This window comes from Ursus americanus, chromosome 19 (assembly GCF_024610735.1).
Source record: "Ursus americanus isolate L20-20 chromosome 19, mUrsAme1.1.p, whole genome shotgun sequence".
In the NCBI taxonomy this organism is placed as follows: Eukaryota; Metazoa; Chordata; class Mammalia; order Carnivora; family Ursidae; genus Ursus; species Ursus americanus.
This window is the reverse complement of record NC_142145.1, coordinates 47,585,770-47,605,694: the sequence shown is the minus strand read 5'-3', so window position 1 is coordinate 47,605,694 and position 19,925 is coordinate 47,585,770. Positions and strand designations below refer to the sequence as shown.

The 19,925-nt window shown below is 39.2% G+C and overlaps 1 protein-coding gene and 1 long non-coding RNA gene across 12 annotated transcripts in view; one reads left to right on the top strand and one right to left on the bottom strand.

Moving 5' to 3' along the window:
* Positions 1 to 19,925, top strand: part of GREB1L (GREB1 like retinoic acid receptor coactivator) — a 265,250-nt gene that overhangs the window by 208,665 nt on the left and 36,660 nt on the right. For all 11 annotated transcript variants that reach the window (XR_015727761.1, XR_006776899.2, XM_045781919.2 and 8 more), the window contains 3 exons: positions 5,024 to 5,204; positions 7,657 to 7,849; positions 17,689 to 17,822. Coding sequence is in view for 9 of the 11 variants with exons in the window: in XM_045781919.2 (XP_045637875.2) it covers positions 5,024 to 5,204; positions 7,657 to 7,849; positions 17,689 to 17,822 (508 nt within the window). In the remaining 2 variants the exon portion in view is untranslated. The remainder of the gene's footprint in view (positions 1 to 5,023; positions 5,205 to 7,656; positions 7,850 to 17,688; positions 17,823 to 19,925) is intronic.
* On the bottom strand, positions 5,733 to 19,080 carry LOC148108513 (uncharacterized). Its single transcript, XR_015727762.1, has 3 exons — positions 18,842 to 19,080; positions 9,495 to 9,565; positions 5,733 to 6,137 (listed from the first exon to the last, which is right to left on the bottom strand). It is a non-coding gene; the product is annotated as an uncharacterized LOC148108513 (long non-coding RNA).

Genomic DNA, 19,925 nt, shown 5'->3' with positions numbered 1-19,925 from the left:
ACCGCTGTGCCACCCAGGCGCCCCTAAAGACTATTTTTTTAGAGAAGCTTTAGGTTCACAACCAAATTGAAGGGAAGGTATGGAGATTTCCCATATACTCAATGCCCCCACATGTGGATAGCCTCTTCCCTTATCAACATTCCCCACCAGAGTGGTCCATTTATTATAACTAATGAGTCTTCTTTGTTTGTTTTCCTATAATATGTCACTATCCCTTTTTATGTACTTCCTTATTTTCTGAAACCACAGACATTCCAAAGTTATTTTTAATTTCCCTGCCCCAAACCTTGAGTTAAACTCTTCTCTAAAGAACTCTGATTCCTTTTTTTGAAGAACGCTATTTAGAGACCAAAATCTGGGGGCACCTGGGTGGCTCAGTCTGTTAAGCTTCTGCCTTCAGCTTGGGTCATGATCCTGGGATCCTGGGATCAAGCCCCATGTTGGGCTCTCTGCTCAGTGGGGAATCTGCTTCTCTCTTTCCCTCTCCTCCTCCTCTCTGCTTGTGCTCTCTCTCTCTCTCTGTCAAATAAACGAATAAAGTCTGAAAGAAAGAAAGAAAAAGAGAGAAAGAAAGAAAGAAAAAGAAAGAAAGAAAGAAAGAAAGAAAGAAAGAAAGAAAGAAAGAAAGAAAGGAAAGAAAGAAAGAAAGAAAGAAAGAAAGAAAGAAAGAAAGAAAGAAAGAAAAAGAAAAGAAACCAAAATCTAGGCTAAGTGTGCTTATTGTTACTGGAGTGTCATTGTTCCTGGGCTCACTTAGTAGACAGATGTAGAAAATATATGTATGTTTATTAACCTGTGCCCCCCAACCCCTCTTTATTTCTGTATCTATCTATATATCTATATTAAAAATATGAGTTGGTACTGATGTATGAACATTGAAAGTTCATTTTAGTCTTTCCCCTTTATTTGTAACTTCTTTCTATGACAGGGGGAAATGTAGTTCTCCTTAACTATAATATATTCACTTCTTTGATTTTTTTTCTAACAGTTATGCAATTGTTAACCCATATGCCTGTGAAAAACAGATATGCTAACTAAAGTTTTTTAGCACAATTTTTTTGTCTTTAGCAGTATAGTACCCAGCCAAAACACTGATTTACTTTACTTACATTTGTTCTTTTCATCTTCATCCCCTTCAGTGTGGTTATGTTAGGTTTCATTTGTTATTGTTTGGATTCCATTTTGCCTACCTCTGCATCCCCTGCCCCGATCCTTGGTTGATTTTGTTTGTTTATTGCTATGGTTCTAAGAGACAAAGCTATAAAAAAAAAATGGTATATATTTGGAGAAGTGTCTGTCCACACTGATACTTACCCCATTCCCTTTCTCTCCTTTCTACCACTTTTCCACCCATTCACCTATCGGTAATTAATCTCTTTAGTTTCTGGTCTTTCTTTTGCAGAAATGAGATACATGCGGATTTTTTCCCATCCACTTCTTTCTTAGAATTTTACTGTTTTAAAAAATTTTAACTGATATGGTTCCATTTTGTTGTGGTTTTAATTTGTATTTTTCTTATTATTAATGAAGTTGAACATCTCTTCATATTTTGAATAGCCTTTGGGTTTTTTCTTTTAGAGAATGTCTGTTAAACTTTTTTTGCTCATTTTCTCTTGGGTATGCAGGAGTAACTTATGTATCCTGAATACCAATCCTTCATTAGTAATACTTGTTATGGATTTAGGAGGCTTGTCATTTTATTTGTAATGTCTTTGATGAAGAGTTCTTAAGTTTAATTTATCTATGCCTGGAATTTTGTGCTTAAGAAATCCTCTGTGAGTTCATACAGTTTTTCTCCTATATTGTCATTTAAAAGTTTTAGAGTTTTGTCTTTTACATTTAAGTTTTTAATCCACCTGATTTTATGTATTTATTTATTTTGGGGTATGGTTAGATCCAATATAATTTCTTCGTTCTTCACCAATTATTAAAGATCCCATGCTTTTACCACTGATCTGCAATGCAAGCTTTATCATTAACCAAGTTTCCATATGTATGGGGGTCTCTTTCTGTGGTCTATCCCTGTGCTAAAATCTCTTTGTCTTATTAATACAGCTCTGTAATTCTTAGTCTCTGGGAAAGCAAATCTGTCCTTTAGGACTGTCTTGACTATTCTTGGTCCTTTGCTCTGCCATATACATTTTTAAAACAATTGTTCAAGGTAAAAGGAAACTGTTAGAATTTTTATTGGAATTACATTGTATCTCTAGATAAATTTGAGGAGAATTTATTTTTAACTATATTTTATGATATAGCTCTATTTAGGTCTTTAATGTCATTAATAGTTTCATCATTTTCTCTTTAGAGATCTTATACACCTTATTCCTAGATACTTAATATTTTTATGTTATTGTAAATGTTTTTTAAAAAATATATACTTCTTAACTGTTTGCAGCTAATGTATAGAAATACAGTTAAATTTTATAAATTGATATTGACTCTGCCAACCAAATTCTTATATTTGATTTATCTGTGGATTGTTTTGCATTTTCTACACAGACATATTATTAGTAAATAATGATAGTTTTGTTTCTTATTTTATAGTTACAAGTGAAAAGTATCAGAATATACAATTACAAAATGCTAGGTAGCACAATATGCATAGGAAAAGGCACAGGAAGGAATGCACAGAAATGTTCACAGTAGCTAATTTTGAGTTAAAGAATTATGGATAAATTTTTCTTTTTAATATATCTCTATACTTTCCAGTTTTTCCAAGATGAGTATCTATCACTTTCATAACCAGGAAAGAAACAAAACTTAAAAATAAAAGCAAGTCTAAAACAAACTTTAAAGGTAAGGATTGCCTACTAAAAATGACCAGTTAGAAATGAAAAATCAAGTACCTATGATGTGCCTGCTCCCCACCCACATTCACCACTGCAGAGACAGATGGCCACATAGTTACGGACCAACACACATGTTATATCTAAGAGAATAACTTCTTAGATTCATGGAACTTTGTCTTTCCATTGGGGCATGTATGAAATTGACGTGTAAAGGTCTTTATTCGTTTGTTTTGAAATGTAGTCAACTCTTAATTATCCGTAAGAAATATTTTTTTATAATGATTTTTTATTATATTATGTTAGTCACCATACAGTACATCCCCGCGTAAGAAATATTTTTATTCTTTATGAATTATTTATGATCTTTTCATAGTAAGTTACCATTAACTTGCACTGCGTATTTCCTAGGGATAAACTTAGGAAACATAGACTAATTTCCAACTGGCACTCTTCTCCCTATTATACGGATTAAGAATATAGAAACCCCCAGAGACTAAGTACGTTCTCTATTTCTCTGCTTACCTCCTCTATCACCTCCTTCCATAGTACATACTTGTCTCCCATCATGACATTTGTCAAAATTATCCATCTTCTCCATCATAAGCTCCAGGAGGTTAAGACATTTGTCCTGCTCTCCTGTGCGTCCCCATGACTAGCACAATACCCGACATAGTACCTGGTACATAATGGATGCCCAGTAAACCCCTATGGAATGTTGAATGCATTTTACAAGCAATCCACTTCCAGAAAAATCAGAATACCTGCTACATTAAATGTTTGATCGCTTTCAGGTATAATCACAATAACATTTGGCTACATTTGGGTGGAAATTGGGTAAAGGCTTCTTGTGAAAAATGTTTGAAAACAAAATGAGCTTTCTGTTCACCTTTTCTTGTATAATGAATTTTTCATATAGTAAAACATTCTTCCTTTTTTCTTTTATACCATTTAGAGCTATTATTATTACAGCATCTAGATGTTAATTGCATGTAGTTGTTAACTGAGCTGATTTTATCTGAAAAGAAAAGCTAGATAAATAAAACTAAGTCAACATAATTTTATAAATTCTCTTAATTTAACTTGTTTCTTCTTTTTAATTTAATTTTTTTTTCACATAGTTGTGGCTGGTGAGTTTGGCTGATATTAGGTGCTAAATAGATACCCTGTAGCCCAAGCTAATCCTCAAGGTCCCCATGACATATCTAACTCTGAAATTAGCCTTCTGGTTCCTTCTCCTTCTTGAAGGGCTGTGGGCTTGAGTCACAAGGCTCTCATCTCGGGGGCGTTAGTTCTTCCCCCCATGCAGCTAAAGGTCTGGAAGACGGGGTTGCCCTTGGTTTGGGGTTTTTTTCCCCCAGCTTCATTGGGATATAATTGCCACTAACATTGTATAAGTTTGAGGTGTACAAGGTACCCCTTGATGATTTGATACTTGTATATATTGTGAAATGTTTATCACAATAAGGTTAGTTGACACATCCTTCACCTCACATAATTATCATTTTGTCTCTTCATTTGGAAGGAGAATTTTGTGTTTTAACGGATTATCCCAACAATACCTTCATGTGCCTCGAACTTTTTAGATGTTTGAATGTAGACGTAATTATATTATAGACAGAGATAATGATACAGTACTGAAGTTTCCATTTCTAATATTTTGGAATATAGTAATCTTGGGTAATTCAGTTCATTTTATTAATTTGGTACATAATCCAACATTCATTGAAGACTGCCTGTACTCTAGATACTGTGCAAAACTGTCACTATATAAAATGAGTAAATATTACCCTGATAGTCTCACAGGCTAGTTATGATATATTTGGACATTTATGTTATTTTCCTTTCTCTTATATATGTTTTGTTGCTGAATTTGGCATAAAGAAGGCTTATGTAGTTATATTAATTTGCTATAGCTCTGAGTGGCCTACGGTAGCTGTCAGCAGCAGCACTTCCATATAAATAGAATTTCATTAGACAGACGCCTCATACATTCGACCACTTCTACTTAATGTATCCGATCTTTGGCTCCCTGCTGCCCTTTGTGTGAGGTGTAGGAGATGGAGTAGGGGGTTCTAAAGGAAAAGAAATCTGATATTTCCTCATCAAAATTATGGTGGGGAATATGCAAAAGAAAAAAATATCTGCTCTGTAAACTTACACACATTGAACTTCAGTTTATTTCACTTATATATATATGTATGTGAAAAGATAAACTCTTTTTTTCTTCTTGGCAGGTGTCCTTGTAGACTTGGGTCTGGAGGAAAATGGGACAGCTTATCAGAGAGCAGAGAAATATGTTGTTCGTCTAGACAATGAGATTCAAACCAAGTTTGAAGTTTTTATGAGAAGGGTAAAACAGAACCCGTACACACTGTTTGTGCTGGTTCATGACAACTCCCATGTGGAACTAACGAGGTGATTGCTTCAGAGTGAGCAAATATAGCGTTTCTTCTAGCACAGCAATGGTTTTATCATAAATTCCTGAAAATCCCAGAGAACCTAACACTCGGCACCTTCTTATTGGTAACTCATTCCTCCTCCTTCCCTGCGCTCTCAACTTTCCCTACCAATTTAGTGTTGCTTTCATTTCAACTATATTGTGAGTGACTTTAGAAATCCCTGTTAAAGGGGCATCAAGGTGGTGGTTAAATGGCCAATTCATGGTTTCAGCTCACATTTGTGATCTCAGGGCTGTGATCTCAGGGTCATGATCTCAGGGTCCTGAGGTTGAGCCTGGCCTTGAGCTCCCATGCTCCGTGGGGAGTCTGCTTAAGTTTCTCTTTCTCCCTCTACCTCTGCCCCTCCCCCTGCTCATGGGCTCCCTCTCTCTCTCAAATAAATAAATATATCTTTTAAGGGAGGGAGGGAGGGAAGGAGGGAAGAAAGAAAAGGAAGGAAGGAAGGAAGGAAGGAAGGAAGGAAGGAAGGAAGGAAGGAAAGGAAGGAAAGAAGAAAGAAAGAAAGAAGGAAAGAAGGGGGAAGGGAGGGAGGGAGGAAGGAAGAAATCCCTGTTATAAAGCTGTCTTCAGGGTATTATAGAACTCAGCTGCCTCAGAGAAAGGGCAACAGCAGGAAGGTTGAGGTTCATGAGCTCCCAGAAGGGCCATGTGCTTTCCTTTCTCCACCCTTCTTCCTCCTCAGTTCTTCCCCCCCTTTTTACCCCTTCTTCTTCTCTTCTTTCCTCTTCTGCTGTTGCTCCTCTTCCTTGCCTTTCTATCTACCCACATACCTTTAAAGATGCCACTTAAAGATCTGAGAGCAGGGACAGCTGGCTGGCTCAGTCAGAGGAGCATGTGACTCTTGATCTTGACGTTGTGAGTTTGAGCCCCACGTTGGGTGTAGAGATTACTAAAAAAAATAAATAAACTCTAAAATAATAATAATAATAAAGATCTGAGAGCAAGTCTGACACCTTCCCAATTTACCAGTTTAAACAAGAGAATATTCTATTTTTCAGGTGGGTTTACAGTGAAAGAGTAGTAAATGTGGCATGATGGAGCCAATTTTGCTCCCAGACCAAATTACAGTAATTATCTGTTAGGGTGTATCTTTGATCTTATGGGTTAAAAAGGCAAGTTCAGGCATCATCAAAGTGTTCAGAGATTTTCCTTTCTTCAGGACACACTGAGGTTAAGAATATGAAAGATTTGGGATCTGTTGTAGAAATATCAGAATTGCAAAAGCACTTGTTCAAAAGCCAGAATGTATTTGGCACTCCACATCTGAACTCTAAAGGCATATGTAGGTATAAATAAGATCTTGCATAGCACGTTAGATTTAAAAGGAAGGAAGGAAGGAAGGAAGGAAGGAAGGAAGGAAGGAAGGAAGGAAGGAAGAAAAGGAAGGAAGAAAAAGAAGGAAGGAAGGGAAGGAGGGAGGGAGGAAGAGAGGGAGGAAGGGAGGGAAGGAAGAAAGGGAAGAAGGAGAGAGGGAGGGAGAGAGAGAAAGAAACGGAGAAAGGGAGGAGGGAGGGAAGGAGTGAGAAAGAGAAAGAAAGAAAGAAAGAAAGAAAGAAAGAAAGAAAGAAAGAAAGAAAGAAAGAAAGAAAGAAGAGAGAGAGAGAGAGAGAGAGAGAGAGAAAGAAAGAAAGAAAGAAAGAAAGAAAGAAAGAAAGAAAGAAAGAAAGAAAGAACTTTGCCCAGATGCTGTTCAGTTACTCCTAGTGTTCTATGAGCAAAAATAGCTCAGTGACCTGATATATCTCATCTTTGAAAGTTTGGGGTAATAGCTCTGAGGATGTATATTGGATCTCTCTCTATTTAATTCCTCAGGGCACTGAGATTATTTCTTTGACAAAAAAAATATGTGGTTTTGAGGCTGCATAGCAACCTGGTACATCCAAATTGAACAGAACTGAAAACGATTCGGATATAAAAATTTTGGTCATGGGGAGGAAGGGGTAAGTGGCCCCTCTACAACCTCCCCATAGTCTAACATGCTCAAGGGAGGAAGGAGAGTGACAGAGGGGATCCCTCGAAGTTTGGGGGCCTTTCTGGTGTAACCGTCATTGCAGTTATAAGCATCATGTTTTGATGGAGAAACTCTCATCCAGATGAGATTTCAGATCAAAGTGGTCCATCTCAGCTACAGATTTAGGTATCCTTGGCCTGTAGAACTGACTTACACCTTGAAGTATATCAGAGGCAGACGGAAACAGGAAAAAAATATCTTTGAGATCTGTCTGAAAGTGGTAAAAAGGAGTGTAATTATTGCTTTTTCAAATTAAATGTTGGTTGCCTCTAATCCTGCTCCTAGTTAAAAAGAACTAGAAAAATAAAAATGAAAACGTTATCTCCATTTTGGTATCTGCTTCTTATCTAATCCCTTAAATTAGGAGGTATTAATGTGACTTTCAATATTTCTACAGTGTCATTTCGGGTTCTTTGTCACATGGTGAACCCAGTCATGGATTGGCTGATAGAGTCATTAACTGCAGGGAAGTCCTGGAAGCTTTCAACCTGCTGGTGCTCCAGGTCAGCTCCTTCCCGTACACACTACAGACCCAACAGTCTCGGATCAGCTCCAGCAATGAGGTTCACTGGATACAGCTGGACAGCATGGTGAGTCTCTGTTCTGCTCTCTGATACACAGGCATGTTCTCAGTTCCCAGGGAGCAGAATCTTGTAATAAAATATGGTCATCGCTTTGTAAAATAACACAAGACTTCAAAAATCTAACATGAAGTTTTATCTCCTAAAAGTTCCGTATCATTACAATTTACTATAAGACTAAAAACTAGTGAGTAGTGTCCTATATAAATCTGATTATGTTCTTTTTTAGGTTATCATGCAGATACAAAATTTTCCATCCTATATAGTTTTCCCCCCAAAAAATGTGATATTATCTTATATGGCTACCAATAGCCTGAATTGTTTTTATGCCTTTAATGATTAATTTCAGGGGCGCCTGGGTGACTAGGTTGAGCATCTGTCTTTGGCTCAGGTTGTGATCCCAGGGTCCTGGGATCAAGGCCCCGCACCCCCACCCCTGCTGTATAGCTCCCTGCTCAGTGGGGAGCCGCCTTCTCACCTCTCCTCCCCGCTCATGCTCTCTCTTGCTATCTCTGTCTCTCTCTCTCAAATAAATAAAATCTTAAAAAAATAAATGATTAATGCCAATCTGAAATGTGGAAATTTTATTGTCCTTTTGAATGGCTCCTCTGTCATATTTCAGTCTTACTGATCTATGACTGTAAGTTATGCTCATTTTTCTCCCAGCAACTGGATTTTTTCTTGCAATCAGTTCTCAGTCTTATTTTAAATTACTCAGTAGTAGCACTTACTGTGTTGAGGGAAGCCATCTCAAAGTTGTACATATTCAGGACTGTATGTTTTTTTGGCTCCAATCCCTAACACCTGCAAAATATTTTCTATGACCTATACAGTGTATAATAAATATACTATCCAGGAAAAGAAATACGTGTTTCATAAAAAACAATGAAAATTAGCCATTAATCAATGGATTTTTTGTTTAAAAATATTGAACATAATGGATATTTTTAAATAAATATGTTTAAATAAAAGATGCCAGATATGTCTTACATAAGAATAATATTTAGGGGCGCCAGGGTGTCTCAGTCGGTTAAGCATCTGCCTTCAGCTCAGGTCATGATCTCAGGGTCCTAGGATTGAGCCCGAGTCAGGCTCCCTGCTCAGTAGGGAGCCTGCTTCTCCTTCTGCTCCCCCTGCTGTTCTCTCTCTCTCTCTCATGCAAATAAATAAAATCTTAAAAAAAAAGAATAACATTTATTCATTTATCAACCCAGTACATTTCATTCTGTTATGAAGTAGGTAAGTTTTCCCTGACTTGTGCTCTTATTTGTGAGTATTGATTTGTTCTTTGCAGTCAAGTAAGCTCAGGTCACTGAATCATGTTGGCATCAGCCATGCCTCCCTTGTGAGAACTATCTCGTGAGTTCACTATCACACAGAGATTGCTTTGAGCTCTCACTTTGTTAGTATCTTCTCTTTGCCATCTTCATCAGTTGGATGTCAAGTTACAGGTGAGATTAAGAGGCTGGCTCAGTTCCTTTGCCTCTAAAGTGTAGGGTGCACCTATAGGCTACCCAAGTAGTTACCCTGACGTGGAACAGGATTGCCAATAAAACTTGTGAAGGGAGAAATTGTTTTTTAAGCCAACAGTTTTCCTATTAAATGTTAAGTTTAAATATCTTGTTGGTGGGGGGAGAGAAATATCCTAACTTACCTCTTTGGTGTAGTCTTTTCCAGAAGGGATCACACCAGTGATAGGAAGGACTCAAAGCTTCTTCCCTTCTCCTAACATGAAAGGAAATAGGCTGAAAATAATTTTCCTTGAAAGTCATTCCTGGGTACCTGGGTGGCTCAGTCAGTTGAGCATCTAACTCTTGATTCTCAGGTCATGATCTCAGTCCTGGGATCAAGGCCCACATCAGGCTCCACACTGAGCATGGAGTCAGCTTGAGATTCTCTTTCTTTCTCCCTCTGCCCCTCTCCCCACTCCTGTACACTCTCTCTCCCTTTCTCTCTCTCTCTAAAGTAAATAAATAAAATATTTTTTAAAAAGTCATTCCTATGATTATGGTTACTTTTTTAGGTATAATAATGGTACTATGGTTATATTTTTTAAAGGTTTCTTATTTGAGAGGCATATAGTGAAGTATTTATGAATTAAAGATTTGATACCCAGGATTTAATCACAATAATTAAGGGGTGGAGTGTTATTATGCTCTAATTAAGGTTTTTTAAAAATCATCAGTATGAAACTGAGATCAGCATAGAAAAAAGGTAAAAACTTTGAATCTAATTTACAACAACACCCTTACACATTAGGGAAGAAGCTCCTAACCATTAGCTTCCTTTCGTTATCTTGAGGCCAATGTCCTCAAAAAGGGAAAATTGAGAAAAGCAGAGTAATTCAATTCAAAAAATACTGAGCACTTGTGGGCTTGTGTTAGATCTTTCCAAGAACACACAGAGAGAACTGACTGTTTAAAGGAGAAAGCAAAGTACATATTAAAGTCACTGTTATAAAAGTAGAATAAGATATACAGAGAGAAAACAGTTTGGTGTTTACCAGAGGCAGGAGTGGGATGGGTGAAATGGATGAGTGGGGTCAAAAGGTACAAACTTCCAGTTTTAAATAAGTAAGTCCTGGGGATGTAATTGGTGACTACAGTTAATATTGTATGGCATATTAGAAAGTCACTGAAGATCTTACAAGTTCACATCACCAGAAAAAATTATAATATATGGTCTGAGAGACTCACTCTGGTAATCATTTTGTAGGCATACCTCATTTTATTATGTTTTGCTTTATTGCACTTTGCAAGTATTTCATTTTTACAATTTGAAGATTTGTGGCAACCCTGCATCAAGCATATCTGTTGGCACCATTTTTCCAACAGCATTTGCTCACTTCATGACCCTGTGTCGCATTTTGGTAATTCTCAATATTTCAAACTTTTTCATTATTATTCATTATATTTCATGTCATTACATTTCGATTCATAACAATATTTCATTATTATATTTATTATGGTGATCTATGATCATTGATCTTTGATGTTACTATTGTAAACACATTAGTAGATTCAGCACTGTGGCATAATGCCACATCCATGTAAGAATGTGAAGTAAATATTACCACTCACTGACAATGCACTTGGTCACCCAAGAGCTCTGATGGAGATGTACAATGAGGTGAATGCGGTTTTCATGCCTGCTAACACAACATCCGTACTGTAGCCCATGGATCAAGGAGTAACTTCAATTTTCAAGTCCTATGATTTAAGAAAATACATTTTTCTTAAGGCTATAGTAGCAATAGATAGTGATTTCTCTGATGGATCAAGGCAAAGTTAGCTGAAAACCTCTGGAAGGAATTCACCATTCTAGGTGATTGAGACTTTCATGATTCATAGGAAGAGGTCAAAATATCAATATTAGCAAGAGTTTGGAAGAAGTTAACTCCAAAGTCATGGATGACTTTAAAGGGTTCAAGACGTCAATGGAGGATGTCCCTGCAGATGTGGTGAAAATAACAAGAGAACTAGAATTAGGAGTAGGGCCTGAGGATGTGACTGAACTGTTGCAAGCCCATGATAAAACTTTAACAGATGAGAAGTTGCTTCTTACAGATGAGCACAGAAAGTAGTTTCTTGAGATGGAATCTACTCCTGTTGAAGATGCTGTGAAGATTGTTGAAATGACAACAAAGGATTTAGAATATTACATGAACTTGGGAAAGCAGTGGCAGGGTTTGAGAGGATTGACTCTAATTTTGAAAGAAGTTCTGTGGGTAAAATGCTATCAAACAGTATCACATGCCACAGAGAAATCATTCATGAAAAGAAGAGTCCATTGATGTGGCAAACTTCACTGTTGTCTCACTTTAAGAAATTGCCACAGCCACCCCCGCCTTCAACAACCACCACCCCGCTCCGTCGGCAGCCATCAATATCAAGACAAGATGCTCCAGCAAAAAGATTATGGTTGCTGAAAGTTCAGATGATGGGTAACATTTTTAAGCAATAAAGTATCTTTTAATTTAAGATACGTACATTAGTTTTCTTTTTTTTTTTTTTTAGATTTTTTATTTATTCAACAGAGACAGAGACAGCCAGCGAGAGAGGGAACACAAGCAGGGGGAGTGGGAGAGGAAGAAGCAGGCTCATAGCGGAGGAGCCTGATGTGGGGCTCGATCCCACAACGCCGGGATCACGCCCTGAGCCGAAGGCAGACGCTTAACCACTGTGCCACCCAGGCGCCCCCGTACATTAGTTTTCTAACATAATGCTATTGCACACCTAATAGCCTACAATATAGTGTAAACATAACTTTTGTATGGACTGGGAAACCAAACAATTCATTTGACTCATTTTATTGGCCACCTGCTTTATTGTGGTGGTCTAGAACCAAACCCTCAAATCTACAAGGTATCCCTATACATAAATAGAATCATTATGTTACATACCTGAAAACTAATGCAATGTTACATGTCAATTGCATCTCAATTTTTAAAAAAATATCAAGTTGTACACCTGGAATATGTACAGTTTTTATTTGCAAAAACAATAACAACGAGTAGAATAATACAATTTTAAAAAAACGCTCTGGGGGTTGGAAGGAGGGAGAAGTGCCACCCGTCTGAGAGCACTAGGAAAGGCGACACAGAGAGAACGCGGCGGATGGGTGTTGCAAGAATGGAAGGACTGGGCTCAGGCACTCCTGGCAGTGGACAGCTTGGGGAGCTTCACAGAGGAGGAAACACAGGGATTTTTCAGAGAACACTAAGGGGATGAAAAGAAACCTGAAGATACACAGATAGAGGCTTGAAGTGCCAGGCTGGCAAAGTTTACACTTATTACATAGGCATTAACAATTTTTTCATAGGGGCATAATATTATTAAAAATACAGTTGAGCCTTGAACAACACAGGGGTCAGAAGCACTCACCCCTGCACAGTTGAAAATTCGCATATAACTTTGACTCCCCCAAAACTTATTTACTAATAGCCCACTGTTGGCTGGAAGCCTTACCGATAACATAAACAGTTGATTAACATCTATTTTGTATATTATATAATTATATACTGTATTCTTACAATAAAGTAAGCCAGAGAAAAGAAAGCATTACGGAAATCATAAGGAAAAGAAAAGACATTTACAGGACTGTACTATAAAAAATCTACATATAGGCAGAGCGACTGATGGTCCTGCAGATCTGTTTCTTGCTTCAACAATGTTTGGACAGAACAGACCCAGGGATGCCCCTTCTTCCAGCCTCCAGCTACCCTCCAACCTCTTTTCCAGTTGCAACCTCAGAACCATCTTCTCAGCCATCCTTTGGCTCTAGAACTAGCCATCAACAGTTTTTGAGCTTAGGTCCTTATTGCCAATCAACCATGAGCTCCCAGATTCATCAGAAAGACTCCATCAAGGTGGAGGCCGTCCTCACCTGCCTGGCCAACATGCATCCGCAGGGCTCCAATGCCTACCTCTCCCTGGGCTTCTGTTCCAACCTCAGCCATGTGGCTCAGGAGGGCCGAGGGTCTCCTGAAGATACAAGATCGACCCAGCAGCCATTCACTCTTCAGGACATGTGGAAGGCCTCTCAAGATAAGTGGGGTACACCCATGGTCCTGGAGAAGAATCTGAACCAGGCCCTTCTGGACCTGCCTGCTCTGGATTCTGCCTCACAAACCCCCATCTCTGTGGCTTCCTGGAGAACCACTTCCTAGATGAGGAGGTGAAACTCATCGAGAAGTTGGGCGATTATCTGACTCACCTCTGCAGACTGGCTGGCCCCCAAGCCTGGGCTGGGTGAGTATCTCTTCCAAAGGCTCACTTTCAAGCATGATAAGTAGGAGCCTCTGGAGCCCAATGGCCCTTGAGGGGCCCATCTGCCTCCCCCTGGTTGTCTGGGCTTCTGCCTGAGCTTCTCCTTGCAGCCACTTGGCAGCTTTTTAACTACCCTGGAGCCCTCCCCCAAGCCCTGCACCAAATGAAACAATAAAGCTTTTTGCAGGAAAAAAAGACAGACGGAAAGAAGGAAAGAAGGAAAGAAAAGAGAGAAAGAAAGAAAGAAAGAAAGAAAGAAAGAAAGAAAGAAAGAGAAAGAAAGAAAACATATATAAGTGGACCCACGCAGTTCAAACTTATGTTGTTCAAGAGTTAGTTATATTGGGGCACCTGGGTGGCTCAGTCGCTAAGCATCTGCCTTTGGCTCAGGGCGTGATCCCAAGGTCCTGGGATCGAGCCCCACATCAGGCTTCTCCGCTGGGAGCCTGCTTCTTCCTCTCCCACTCCCCCTGCTTGTGTTCCCTCTCTCGCTTGCTGTCTCTCTCTCTGTCAAATAAATACATAAAATCTTAAAAAAAAAAAAAAAAAGAATCGCTTTCCTCTAAAAAAAAAAAGTTAGTTATATTACCAAAATATATATCTTTTATTTTTATACTAACAATGTAAATGTGTAAACGTACAATTTGATGAATTTTCACCAAATGAAAGCACCCGTAGAACTACCAGCACCTAGATGAAAAAATAGAACATTACCACTAGACCAGAAAACAGACACTGCCCCCCAGAGGGCAACACTCTTCTGGCCTCTTACCCTATAGGTTTGGTTTGCCCGGTTTTGAACTTGATATCCATGGAATCACGCGGTATGCACTCTTGAGTTCTAGCGTCTTTTGCTCAGCATCGATCGTGAGATTCTTCTTTATTTTGCGTAAGTCCTAAAACACTCATATTGCTGTATAGAGATTACACCGGTGACCACAATTCATTTATCCATCCCATTCATTTATTTCAAGTAGTGCTGCTATAGACATTCTAGCACATGCCCTTTAGTAGACCCAGGTATGTATTTTTGGGGGGTGGATATGTGGGCATGAACGCATATGCTCAGCTCTAGGAGATACCGAGAGGCTGCCTTTTAAAGCAGTTCATTCATGATAGAGGTTAAGTCAAAGTGATTAAACATGGGGGGATCAGTCATCTGGCTTTTCTGATAATTCAGGTTCAAATTAACAAACACAGAAACAGTGGTCCTATCCAGATAAAGTATGGGCTAAATGGTGAACTTTCTAGGATTTTTTTACTGGAGAAGAGAGAACAGTCCGAGATCTCTTTGAGGTGATGCCTTTAGCCGGAGCAAGTCCAAGAGGAAGAGTGATCTGCGGAGGACAGAGGAGGTGGATTTTGAACGAGTTAAGGCTGAGGCTAGTGTGCAGATATAAATGCAAGCTCGGGATTTTTCCTGGGGCTTTATGATATGGATTTGGAATATGTTGTCAAGAACAGTGATCACAGAAGCAGCTGGTGTGGATAAAATCGTTGAGGAAGGTAATGAAGAGAACTGCCAAGAAGGCAGTGGCCAAGGACTGACAGGTACAGGCCGCTGGATTTGGATTCAGGAGTCTTTGGTGACCGTCCACGGAGTAGAGCGTTTGGCTGGAGAGAAGCAAGGAGCGCAGCGAGAGGACAGGGAGAGCTGCAGGGTGAGGGTCTCTGGGAGGGTAGGACTTGGAGAGGAGGGAGTTTTTTGTTTTTTGGGTTTTTTTGTAAGAGAAGGGACGTTTTCCCAGAAGACATGATGCTTCAGGGTTGTGAGATTGAGCCCCATGTCAGGCTCTGTGCTGGGTGTGGAGCCTGCTTAAGATTCTCTCTCTGCCTCTGCCCCTCCCGCCCTCCTCTAAAAAACAAAAAAGCATGTCAACATTAACCACATATTAAAGTTCATTTGAAGGGAAAAGAAATTTTGGTTTCTGCCACAGAGATAACTGTAGAGTTGATATCAGGTTATATAACAAAACACAATTTTTTTCTTATTTATTTTTTAACTGGAAGTTTGTACCTCTCAATGCCTTTTCTCTACTTCGCCCATCCTTCCATCCCCCTCCCCTCTGGCAACCACCTTTTGCTTGCTTGCTTGATCTATTTATTTTTGTTCTCTATATTTAACAGTCTATTTGTTGTCTGCTCATTTATTTTGTTTTTAGATTACACATATAAGTGAAGTCATATGGCATTTGCCTTTCTCTGTGTGACTTATTTCACGATTACACATATAAGTGAAGTCATATGGCATTTGCCTTTCTCTGTGTGACTTATTTCACTTAGCCTTAGAGCCTCTAGTTCCATCTGTGTTGCTGCAAATGGCAAAGCCTCATTTTTTTAATGTTTTTTTACGTTTTTATTTTAATTCCAGTTAGTTAACATACAGTGTTATATTAGTTTCAGGTGTCCAATATAGTGACTTAGCACTTTCATAAATCACCCTGTCCCCATCACCACTAGTGCATTCCTTAGTCCCCATCACCTATTTCCCCATCCCCCCACCCAGCCTCCCTCCAGTAACCATCAGTTTGTTCTCTGTAATTGAGTCTGTTTCTTGATTTGCCTGTCCCTCTCTCTTTTATTTTTTTTTTCAAGATTTCATTCTTTTTTGTCTCTGTAAAATTGTAAGATATTTAAAGTGTACATTGTGATGATTTGAAAGGACTCCTCCTTTCTAGTTAATTGACACAAACATCACCTTGCATATATGTTTGTGTGTGTATATATGTGTGTGTGTATACTTATGTGTATTATATATATATTTTTGGTGAGAACATTTCATTTCTACTCTCTTAGCAAATGTCAATTACATATTATAGCGTACACTATAGTCACCATATTATACATTAGTTCTTCAGACCTTATTCATCTTTTTTTATTATGTTCAATTAGCCTATAAGACATTATTCATCTTATAGCTAAAAGTTTGTACCCTTTTACCAACCTCTTCCTATTCACCCTTCCAGCCCGCTCCTGGCAACCACTGTTCTACTCTCTGCTTCTATGAGTTTGATGATTTTTTTTTTTAAGATTCCTCATATGAGTGAAACCATGCAGTATTGTCTTTCTCTCTATTTCACTTGGCATAATGCCCTCAAGGTCTATCTGTGTTGTTACAAATGGCAGGATTTCCTTCCTTCTCATGGCTGAATAATATTCCATTGTGTGAACGTATACGTATACATACTACGTCTTCTTTATCCTTTCATCCATTGACAGACACTTGGTTGCTTCCATATCCTGGCTATTGCAAATAATGCTCAATGAACATGGAAGTGCATTTACCTCTTCTGTATCCTATTTTCATTTCCTTTGGATAAATACCCAGAAGTGGAATTACTGGATCAATTTTTAATTTTTTTTGAGGAACCTCCATATTGTTTCCCACAGTGGCTGTACCAATTTACACTCCCACCAACAAATCATGAGGGTTCACTTTTCTCCACGTCCTTGCCAACATTCGTTATCTTTTTTCCTTTTGATAGCAGCCATTCTAACAGGTGTGAGGTGGGCACCTGGCTGGATCAGTCATTGGAGCATGTAACTCCTGATCTTGGGGTTGTGAGTTCAGGTTTACATGGGGCCTAGAGATTACTTTACAAAAAAATTAACAGGTGTTTAGGTGATATCCCATTATAATAGTCACCATCTTGTACATTAGATCCTTATTCTGATTTGCATTTCCCTGATGATTAGCGGTGTTGAGCACAAGTTCAGGTACCTGTTGGCCATTTGAACGTCTTCTTTAGAAAAATGTCTATTCAGTTCCTCGGCCCGTTTTTGATTGTTTGGGTTTTTTGTTATTGCGTTATGTGAGCTTTTTAAAAATATATTTTGATTATTAATCCCTTATCAGATATATGACTTGCAAATATTTCTCCCATAATCTAGGTTGTCTTTTCATTTTGTTGAGGTTTCTTTTGCTGTGCTGAAGCTTTTTAGTTTGATGTAGTCCCTCTTGTTTATTCACAATTTTTTAACCTTCCAGCAAATAACATATTGCAGGGATTTCCCCCCACCGCTAGAAAACAAGACACGTTGTATCCGTCCTCACTGGGTTTGGCTCTATTTTTGAATCAGGAGGACATGAGCCGCCAGGAGAAGCTGTATTTCGGCTTGAATGAATACAGTAAGTCTCTACAGTGGGGAATCACAAGCCCCCTTCTGAGATGTGATGAGACTTTTGAAAAAATGGTGAACACGCTCTTGGAAAGGTAAGTAAGGACCTTCAGCTTTTACCTTAGCGGTACTTGTGTGTCTAAAATCGCCAAAAGTCTCTTGTGTCACTGTCACAGGGAGTTCTGTGGAGGCCCAGCTGTGCAGATGCCTTTTATGCAAAGGCAGCATAAAAATAGCTTCTCCTAAGATGACCTTTTACTCATATAGGTTTTCTGTGATCATCCAAGACTAACAAAGGAAACTAGCGACACAGAGTGGGACTTAGAACCACTTGCCATGCTCTGAATCATCTCCCAAGCATGCTTTACTGCTACCACCAGGGGATTAGATAGACAGAGGGATGTACTGATTAAAGACCATTCCTCTGAGATGTGGCCTCCCCCACCGTACGCCCTACACGTCTTCGTTTTTCTCCTTTCCCCTCTATCCACCACAGGCAAGTACCCTTAGGTGACTCAGTAAAAACTGAACTTTACTATGAGAGATTTGGAGTGTAGACTGGAGAAAATTAAGAGCAATTAGATCATTGAAGTGAGTTCAGTTCCTAACGCGCCTCCTCCAGTCCCTGACGTGGGAGCTAAAGATCATGACTTTTCTGTCTCATCTGCTTTCTTTATATTCCCCAAGTCCTGGTCAAACTCCAGAAGAGTAAAGGGTTTCCCTGTTTTTTCCCTCTGATCTTGAATCACAGGCTCGAAGCGTCACAGAGGCATTAGAACTTACATAACCTGACATACAAACTAGGAAGATCGGTAGGGGAAGGAAGGGAAGAAGAAAGGGGGGTAATCAGAAGGGGGAATGAAGCATGAGAGACTATGGACTATGAGAAACAAACTGAGGGCTTCAGAGGGGAGGGGGTTGGCGGAATGGGATAGACTGGTGATGGGTAGTAAGGAGGGCACGTATTGCATGGTGCACTGGGTGTTATACGCAACTAATGAATCATCGAACTTTACATCAGAAACCAGGGATGTACTGTATGGTGACTAACATAATATAATAAAAAAAATTAAAATAAAAAAAAAGAAAATTAATTTTTAAAAAAAGAACTTACATAACCTGGAATAGGGTCCCCCTGCCCTCCACTGCAGTCGTCTGTCTGACCGTCCAGCCACGGGGGCAGGTGGATTCTTTTTGATGAGGCACATTCTAATTTTTAGTAGCTCTCGTTCTTCAAATTGGCTCCAATTGACCGCGAGCTGCCTATTTAACAACCTGTTCTATAACTTTGCTAAGAAAAAAGAAAGAGAACTGAAAGTGAGGACAGGTGGGTGTATCCTCTCCAGTGAGTTATTATGCTGCACCAACAAAAGGAGCAGGCTCAGAGTAGGGTTTTATATTTTTGCAGCTGTTGGATTTAAGAAGACTTAACTGACACTGTGACATTAATCTTTTCATAGCACATGTGATCTCACGTTTCCAAAATCATCCCATGAGTCTCCCTTTTAAGTGTTTCCCACCCACCTGCTGCTTCCACCGGCTTGGAACGTCCCCTCTCTTCTGGTAGCGTCATTCAGAATCAGTCCTGTCAACTTCTCTTACAACTCTGGTAATACTTACAGAATAATAATTACAATTCAGTGCAAACAGAACAGGTTGTGAAGACTGTTCACTTCTAAATTCATACTTCTTTCAGAGTGTGAGATCTAAATGCCTTAGATCAAAGTTACCGTGTTCTAACTTTGGCCTACCTAGCTGGCCCATCAAAAAACATGAAGCTTTAAACAAGGATCTTGTGTGCTCACTTCTTCCAACCCAGTCACTCAAGCTAATAATAGCTGCGATTTATTGAGCGTTTGAAGAACTGGATCAGGATTGAGTGAACTGAAGGATTTCTTCACTTTTCCCCAACTACTAAATCCTTGCAATGTAAGGAGACATTATCAGAGACCTGAATGAATCTAGACCCAGCTCTGTCCCTGACCGGTTGCATGATCTTAGGCGAGTAGCCAGGTCTCTCAGCTGCTTAACTCACTCTCCTTCTGGTGGGGGGGGAGTGGTCAAAACCGGGGCATCCAGGGTCCTTTCCAACTCTGAAGTACTTCAAAACCACGTTATTCATTTGATGACCCTAACTGGTATTTGACCCTGGGCTTTTGTGTGCAAGGCTGGCAGACCACTTGCTTTACTTTAAATAG